The sequence below is a fragment of the Girardinichthys multiradiatus genome, chromosome 9 (genome assembly GCF_021462225.1).
Source record: "Girardinichthys multiradiatus isolate DD_20200921_A chromosome 9, DD_fGirMul_XY1, whole genome shotgun sequence".
Classification (NCBI taxonomy): domain Eukaryota; kingdom Metazoa; phylum Chordata; class Actinopteri; order Cyprinodontiformes; family Goodeidae; genus Girardinichthys; species Girardinichthys multiradiatus.
Genome location: NC_061802.1, coordinates 15,549,168 through 15,558,459, shown reverse-complemented (window position 1 = coordinate 15,558,459; position 9,292 = coordinate 15,549,168). Strand labels below are relative to the sequence as shown.

Genomic DNA, 9,292 nt, shown 5'->3' with positions numbered 1-9,292 from the left:
GATGTATATGTGCGTTTTTAAATAGTACAATATAAATAAGCAAAAACGGCAAATAACCAAAGTTGATGGCTAACATGCCGTTAAGTGTGAGATTACCCAGACTGAAACTCCAGCATAAAGACAATGTTATTGAGGGGATTTACCCTTGTGTATTTAGCCGTGAATGTTCACTGCAGTGAAATTGAAAGCGGCTCCTTCAATGAAAACAAATGACAACACTTTCCCAGAAATGCCTTGTTAAAAGAGGCACAGGCATGTGTCAATGCCAAAGCTTGGATTAGATTTTGTTGTTGGATAATCAAGTTTTTTTTCTGCCGTCATAGGACAAACTTTCAAGTTCTGCAAATACCTGAATGACCTCAATCAGAAAAAAGCACCTTTTCTTCAGGTTGATTTGAACCTCATCTGTTTTGAATTTCTCATGTATTTTCACTCTTTTTTCCCTCCCTCTCTCAGCCCCTACCTCTCTTTCTGTCTCTCTCTCCCTCTGCTGTGATTGGCCGTTTTTTTCTCACTGCTTTTTATTGGTATAAATCACTGCTGGGGGTGGAGATAAGTGCAGTCTACTGTCTAATACTGGCAGACGCCACTATAACATCTCTGCTGCTCACAATTGCTCAGTTGACTCCCTACTGTCATTGAGAAAAACAAGTTGCAACTTGGATTTTTAGCGTTCCATCATGTGTAAAGGACTTGCAACACTCCCTGCAACCTGCTTGAAAAGGTAAGATCAGTTAAAACAAGAGGACATAATTATTTATGCTTAAAAGAACGAAGTCAAATATTACGTCTGTTCTTATTCAGTAACTCTACCTTTAATAAGACAGGTACTGATATTTGAAATCAGTATCTAGAGTTAGAGGTAGCAACTTAATAGAGTTGGAAGAATAAGCTCTTGTTTTGATGTGTTTTGCTGCAAACAAACTAAAATTCTTTAAATTCATGTCTCCACAGTGCTAAAGACATCAAGCACAAAATAAGCTTCTTACTGCAGAAACCTGAACCCCATGCGGCAGATCAGAAGGAGATGAAGGAGAAAACTGTGACGACTGCAGCAAAGAGGTCAGAATTATTCGCGCGCTTTTGGTTATTTTTACCATTTTGAACTTTCCTTTGTCTTTAACATAAATTTCCTTTTCTGGAAGATGGAAATAAATCCTAGTGATGCTTACTATAGTATAGTGGAAAAAAACGAATAGTAATTCTGAATAAATAATTGAAACTAGGTTTTTTTTTTTTGCAGTAGTAAGAATACTTTTTCCTTTTAATTTTGGAAACGATGAAAGAACAGAAATTAGTTGATTCGTGTTCAAAGAAAACTCAGGCTGATGTGCTCAGCCAGCAAGTAATTTCACTTATTTGGAAAATCAGCATGTCTTTGATATTCATTCAGTTTTTGAAAACAGCTCTCTTGTGTAGCTATTTGGATAAAAAATGCTTGAACCTTCATTATGATTACTGCTGTTTTAACTGGAAAGTTAAATTTAAACATCTTACGAAAGAGTAAGTCTTGTTTTGACCCTGATCTGCCCGCAGGTGTAATTCCTACAGGAAGCTTTCTTTTTGAGAAGGTGATAGTGCTGACCTTTGTTTTCAGTAACATATAACTCATCCATTAACAGTGACACATGATCAATATTCAGTTCATGTAGTCTTTTATGTGCATACAGATTGCACTTTTTTCTGAATATAGCTATTATTATTCTCATTACTTTTGTTGTTGCCAAAGTATTTTTATGCTTAAGTTTCAACGGCAGGAAGGTCAGATGATGCATGCTGCTGTTATCACTGGAGTCAACACTAAATCCTAGATGAGACACTCAATAATTTGAAATTATTATAATAATATTATAATAAATATTATAGAAATATAATATAGAAATATTATAATAATATTATAATAATATAATAATATAATTATAATTTGAGTTTTGGTTTGAAAAAAAAAAAACTGAATTTTTCCATTCACATAATCCAAAATCTTTTGATGTTCAAAATAATTTATTTTTTGAGATAGTGGAATGACAAAGCTGGGTAAAATAAATAATTCATATGTGCAATAAAAAAAATCTAAACAACAGAATCTTAAGGTAAACTTGAGTAAAAACAAACCAATAAGGTAAATTATATAGGAATATTTATTGTTGTGCACATATTAATTCTCTGCCGACTTTAGAAAAAAAAAAAAAAGAAAAATTATTGCTTATCTTTAGGGTTCCTGATGCTGTGGAGGTGGAGAAATGGAAGGAGTCTTTCAGCAACGTGATGAGCTGTGAAAGTGAGTGTAACATTACAGTTTCACATCTATGAACAAAAAATCTCATGCAGAATGAGGTAAAGATACAGATCCAAACCAAGCTGAGAGGACTTGATCTGATCCCAATCACACTGGCACTGACAGTCATGCATGACTCATTAGTTCTCAGCAAGAGGTCTCTCAGGGTTTATAGAAAAGAGGAAACTCTTTTATATAAACACAGTGATGATTCTCATGAGACGCAATGGTGCTGCAATCATGGGAACAGATAAGAGCCTGCCTAACACTTTACTCATTAATGGTCGACAATAAGGTTTTTGGCAACAGCAGCGTTTTTTTTTTTTCATTTCATTTTAAAATGTTAATGAAAATAACATCAAATAATAACAGCAATATTTACTAATTTACAATATTCACAACATTTACATACTCAATGGAGAATAAACCTATACTAACCCACCACTTCTCCTGTGACATAATTTCCTTCTTATAATGACTTCTTATTTATCAGGAATGTTAAATGATAGTAATAATGTTAGCAATATAATCATATTTTTATACCATGTTTTAAACTGTTTCATGTTTGGATACTGCTGAAGCTCCATTTAGACTGTTCCAAAGCTTCACCACACAGACAGAAGTACAGAAACCTTTTCTTGTTGTTCTAATGATCTGTGTTTGATATTGAGGTATACCTCTGAACTCACAAAGTACTTCCATTCTATTTTTGAATATTTTCTGAGTGCAGAGAGCTTTTTTATCTACCACATGTTTAACTTTGTGCAATATAGAAAAACATCCTGTTCCCTTTATCATTCATAATGACACCAAGAAAACTTGATTTCATGTACTATGTCAATATTCACTTGATTTATGTGTATTTTCAGTTCCTTGTCTGTTTTACAGTTCCTGAACATTATTATAGTTTTGCTCACAATTAAAGACAGCTTAGATGCATGTGTTCTGCTGCAGATCTTAAAGGTTCAAACCGAAAAAAAAGCAACAACTCAGAAGTGGGTGAAGTTTTTCATGTTTATAACTACTACTAGTTGCATCATCATCCTGCAGAGAATAATGAAATAGTGAGTTTTTTTTTTTTATCAAATAGAACTAAGGCAGACTGATAAGTTGGACAAATTATGCACATTCACACAGAGGCGCTTCTCAGCTTATTCACAGGCTCTAGGCTTTTGCTACGTGTCACAAGGCACTAGTGAGAGGCCCCTCAGGGCGTGGTGACCAGTGCAGAGTTTGTGTGTCTGTTTGTTTGTGGGTTGGTGTGCGTGCGTACATCCAAGTCCTCTGAGAATCTCACCAAGTGTATCTAAAAGACAGCAGAGCAATGGCCTTGCGGGAACCAGCTGAATTTTGACATGATGCATCCCATGAACTTAGTCACTGACCTCCAACATTGTCATATCTTCCTTCTGCCTCCATCCATCAGCTTCTATTGACTTGATCTTCTTTTGGAAGATATTGTTTACTGTAAATGGTTTCCGCTATTTATCATCTTAGTTGTGCAGAAGTTTGCATGAACACAGCTGATTCTCTGAAGTTTTATATTATTGGCTTCAGCAGAGGCCCACATGTATTTGTTCTACAGTCTTTCATTACTTGAGGAATTGATCATCTATCAAACAGGTTAACAAAATGCTGGTGCAAATTTATTAATCATTGTCTGAATACTAGTAAATCAAAAAGTGAAGAAGTACTTACATTTCAATTAAGAGACAAATAATTATTTTGCTTTTGCTTTTTGCTTGTATTTAAAAGGAGCTTACAAACCTTGGGGTTTTCAGAGTTGGGGAGTGGCAGCAGTTTTGCTTGCTTTTGACATGCTTTGAAAGTTTAAATTCAGCATATAGTTCTTCAACACACATCACAATTATGACAGTCAACAGTTTTTTCAGAAATTCCAAAATGCTTTGTAAGCTCTTCTTACTTGTGACAGATAAATTGGTACCAGCAGAAATAATCTTACCTGCAGTCTGAATTACCTTAGTTTGGATAAGCAGATGTTTCAACAGGAGAGACTGACTTAATGCTAATTTAACCTTTACTTAAGCAGGTGAGACAATTGAGAACTAGTTCTCATTTACAACACTGGCCAGGGAAATCAGAGAAGGACCAGCATAAAATGGAATTTTTGCCATTTTAAAAGTTCTTCTTAAAAATGTCATATTAGTTAATGTGATTGCTGTATTACCTTTTTTTTACACAATAGTTTTGCATAAGGTTTTTTTTTCTGTCTGTTCATTCACAATATTGACTTTTAAGTATTGAATTTAAATTGACTTCAAGTATTGACTTCATTTTACATAATTTAACACTAATGTAAATGCAATGTAAAGCTGTTTTAAGTATTTGGAAAAAAATGCGATTACATTTTCAAAATTTTAAAAGGGATAGAAGAATTTTGCTTTAGTCTCAAAATAATTTTACAACAGAAAATATTTTGTGAGTTTCTTTGGTAGCTTGAAATTCCAGCTTGCTGAAGCTATTTATGGCAATTTTCATAATACTCTGGTTGAGGTTGCTGCAGTGCAAACTGCAGTGCAATTCATCTCAGCATTTAAATATCTGGACCAAACTTTATACACTCTGGTTGCAGCCATTAAGTAGGAAGCATAAAAATAATAAAAAGAAACATGTAAAGTTGTGCCATTACAAGTCTATATCTGCAAATCGGATTTAAATCAGTCTTTGTTTTTCCTCTTACTTTTAGTGGGTCGTACGGTCTTTACCACCTTCTTGAAGTCAGAGTTCAGCCAGGAAAATGTTGACTTCTGGATTGTTTGTGAGGAGTTTAAGAAGAATCCGCCTTCCAAGCTGGCAACCAAAGCCAGACAAATCTACCAGCAATATCTCGAGGCAGATGCTCCTAAAGAAGTAAATACTTTTTTTTTAATCTGATGGATGAAATCAGTTAGCTCACTTATGTAAATGTTAATAGATTAACACTTACTCCATATATTTTGAATGAAGTCTAAAGAGGACAAAAAAGTTGAAGTAAAAATGTATTCATTTTTCTTCTATGAAAACATCACTAAAAAGCTGTCTGTGACTGAATATTCACATATATATTATGGCTAATATGCCTTTGGTCTAGCTAATTAAAAAGAAAAAATCTGGCATTAATCAGGATTTTAACGCTGCCGGACGTTTAGCAGTGAACAGATATAAAAATCTGGGTAAAACCACTTCTTTAACGAGCTTAACCTTTTTCTTTCTTTACTTTTCTTTAGTTTCATTAAGTTTTTTTTGTTGCATTTAAACTTATGTTCAACCCTTTGAAACTAACAATTTGGTGAGTTTTGTTGCCAAAGTTGCAAATCCCCCACCTCCCACCCTAAAAAAAGACGTTTTTTAATTTTTCAGGATATGTCTTGCAGTTTACCAAGAAATGTTTTCCTATACACGGAAAGGTACAGCTCTGAAAATGTCAGCACATTCAATCTTGGTATCCTGAACTTTTCCTTGCCTTTCAATTTATTAAAGGTAAACTTGGACGCAGCTACCAGAGAAAAAACAAGGCAGGAAATCGAGAATGGCAGCCCATCCTGTTTTGACGAGGCTCAGAAGATGATCTACATGTTGATGGAAAAGGACTCCTACAGAAGGTTCCTTAAATCCAAACTGATTCAGGATCTGTGTCAGAAAGAGAGGATCACTAATCATGAAAAGAAAGGCTGTGACTGGGCTGACAGCAGACACGTCTTGGCTGGTGGGGCCTAAAGGCAGGGATGACATGAAGATTAAAAGCAGGTGCCAAAGATGGAAAGTGCAACTGAGAAATAGACTGAGAAGAACAGATAATCTTTAACTTCTTTAACTTGCTGTTATTTACATGCAGAGTTTAACAGTCATTTATTCGATAAAAATTTAATGTTTTCCATCACTGAATTCACAATCCGCTGTCTTGTGGTTTTCTGAATCAAAGAGGTTGATATGGACAGATCTTACATTGTATTTCCATGAATGACACAGATACAGCTTTAACAAACATATGTTCAGTGACAACAATGGGGAAAAAACCTTCCCTTTCCCCTCCAAATCAAAAGTCTTGTAACAGAAGGTCAGAATCTAAAAATGGAGAACAAGCCACCTACCTACAGACAGGAGCGGACTGAGGAGGAAAAGTGGCCCGACAGTTCCTGACAGACTGGCCCACTTTTAACTGCTAAGTTGAAATTTTTATGAAAAATATAGGCCTATGAATATATAAACACACACATAGTTACAATGCTAATGTGATGATTATTATTCTCAGATGGGCAATATAATTGTAACAACAATTAATATGTATACATATTTAGCCTATGAAGTAAACTATAATAAAGCCACATAGTTTCTTGCCTTTCAACAACAACAGCTTCTTGAGCCTGGCAAAATAGAGCAGAAGAAACACTGGAAAACATCTGTATTTTTACAACTACATTTTTCACTATATGAGTAACCCCTGCAGCAATTGACTCTTTTCTGCTACCCCATCTATGATCTTATCACTCTCCAGCATCTTAAGTACATCTGGCTTTCAGAGGTGGAAAGAGTAAAAAAAAAAAATACTCCCGTAAAAATACAGTTACTCAGATAACATTTTACTTAAATAAAAGTTATCAGTGTAAAATCTTACTCAAATAAAAGTAAAAAGTTCCTCATTAAAATTTTACCTTAAGTAAAAGTTACTTAGTTACTTTTTTATGAGCAGATGAATGTCCCTATTTTGTATTTCATAGCGAAAAAGAGGAGATACTGGCCTTAAGCTGTTTTTTATTAAAGGAGCACCTTTATAAATGAAAATCCAACAGAAATATCCAACATGCCGACATATGAAATTATGAATTTGGGAGGTATTACTTGTAAACATACATTCCCAATTTTATTTTGTCAGTTGCTGACTATGGGTTATCTGCAGCTGATCATCTCCCCCATCTCAGCATCCTTATCTGTCATACTAAATCCTTCAATACATCTATGAAGCTTCTCTGTGGTTTTCCTCTTCCAAAGAACCTGGCAGTTTTGATCTTCATTCATCATTTGTCCAATATGTACACTATTCCTCATATCTGATATATATCAATCATATCTTGACTACAAACTAAGCGACTGATCCTCTGTTTTCAGCTTTAGCCAGTACGAATTATAATCACAAGTACCAGATAAAACTGATATTATTTACATTCATTGTTAAAATAAATGCTTACACAATCATAGTCTTGAACATAAACCAGATACGGTTCACTTATTGACTCCACTCCACAGTATTTGCATTTGCACCTGGTTAGCGCAAATTATGCTATTTTTAGCTTTAGATTATGTTCAATAACAACGTAATTTAAAAAAAACATTAGCACGTTATCCAATGTTTATTCAATGTTCATGTGTGGTCTAAAATTGTGTGCAATTGAATGTACAAAATGAAAATTTTATTCTGTTTTTGAACCTGCCAAGACATTTCTTTGCACTTTAGTTATTTCACATATTTTCCTTTAGTCAATTTTGACACTTGGAAAAAGAAAAAAGAAAAACAATTTTGAAACAGCAAAAATAGAAACATTAATCATACCATATGGCAATATTACAAATTAACTTAATCTAAAAAGTAAGAACAATAGTAAATTGTCGTTCAAGACCCACTACTAATCCCCCCCGAAATGACCATAAAGGCAACACATGGCTACACTAACTGAACTTCCCTTCAAACATAACGTGCTTACATCAAAGGCTTATTTTTCTTATTAAAACAAAAAAGTGCATGTCCCATTAAACTCGAATATTTCCGATACAGCTAAAAAGTCTTAAAAGTACTGCATAAATACGGGTTTTGTCACACAGTGGTGTTTGAGTACAACCTTTAATAGTGGTCAAAATTGCTCATACAGATTGAAAACGGATACCAAAGAAATCAACGTTGTCAACAATGTCAGAAGAAAATGGCAGATAATATGTTTTTTACTATCTCAATTTCTGTAGCTAATAGTTAAGATTCCTTTTCAAGTGTCCCGTCATAACGGACAAAATCATTATGTTGGTAGCCGTTCACACACCAAACAGTATTATAGTTTTAGTGGTGGCAGTATGCACAATGTAAGATGACACACCATCAACAGATGTACAATTCAAGCTTTCCATTTTTAGAAGCTCTTTTTAACTATACAATCATTGTTCATGATAGCCTGTGTGGCAATAAACGGATGTTTCTAATGCTTTTTCTCATTGCTTTGCAAAATCTCAATCTGAAACTACCTATTGGCTGTGCTGTATGAACATCCTGACATGATTTCTACAATGTGAAAATAGCAGCTTTGGCTAAGTTTAATGGGAACTATGATCATGCTTTAATATAAGAAATAGTGCTGTTATACTGCATGTTATGTACTACATAAACATTTAAAGTACTGATTAATTGTGAATTGTTATTTTTATTAGGATGTTTAAAACATTCATGTGTAAGTCATGCTTTTCTGCTGAAAATATTAGTAGGTAACTTAAAGACTTCACTTTGACAGAAGATGTTAGAGGGGCTTGCAGACATGTCTGTTAAATTATCTATGCTGTAAGTAACTGAAAAGCAATTTATTGTGTATGTTGAGATTATTCAATGATGCTATTGCCCTATTTATGTCATGTCTTGTCAAATTTAAAGGTGTGCTCCAGAACTTGTGATGTTTTGTTGGTGGTGTATTAATCTGTTCAGATGAACACTTTCTTTTAGTTGAATGACAATAAAGCCACTCATTCATTTTATACACTCCATTCCTAATCCTAACCCATACTGCAGTATGTGTTAATTGTGCAAATTAAAGTAATTTCTTGTAGTCACAATATTCCCGCTGGTGATTAGACTCCGTTCTCTTTTTTGCTGTGAATCCTATGCGGGTGGGTGTAACATATAATCCTTTATGGGGACATATTATCAATTCTTTTTTTTTTTTTTGCTTAATTTCAATCTAGATACAACAAGATCAGAAGGCTGGCTTCACTTTGAAAACTGAAAGTGCACGTGAAGTTGTTCTGAATGCACATTACGTGATT

General features: G+C 34.1%; 1 protein-coding gene across 1 annotated transcript; it reads left to right on the top strand.

Moving 5' to 3' along the window:
- The first annotated feature begins 574 nt into the window (after window positions 1-574).
- Window positions 575-9,084, top strand: rgs4 (regulator of G protein signaling 4). The gene is made up of 5 exons (XM_047375847.1): window positions 575-724; window positions 955-1,062; window positions 2,214-2,278; window positions 4,983-5,146; window positions 5,756-9,084. Exons 1-5 carry the CDS (start codon window positions 681-683, stop codon window positions 5,990-5,992), a joined length of 618 nt encoding a protein of 205 aa, XP_047231803.1. The 5' UTR covers window positions 575-680; the 3' UTR covers window positions 5,993-9,084.
- The last annotated feature ends 208 nt before the right edge of the window (window positions 9,085-9,292 follow it).

What these genes read in the sequence shown, in the direction of transcription:
- rgs4 (XM_047375847.1), top strand. Translation starts at nt 681, where the DNA reads ATGTGTAAAGGACTTGCAACACTCCCTGCAACCTGCTTGAAAAG. An exon ending in GTGACGACTGCAGCAAAGAG is followed by an intron (nt 1,063 to 2,213) that starts GTCAGAATTATT and finishes GCTTATCTTTAG; the next exon opens with GGTTCCTGATGCTGTGGAGG. An exon ending in AGGCAGATGCTCCTAAAGAA is followed by an intron (nt 5,147 to 5,755) that starts GTAAATACTTTT and finishes AATTTATTAAAG; the next exon opens with GTAAACTTGGACGCAGCTAC.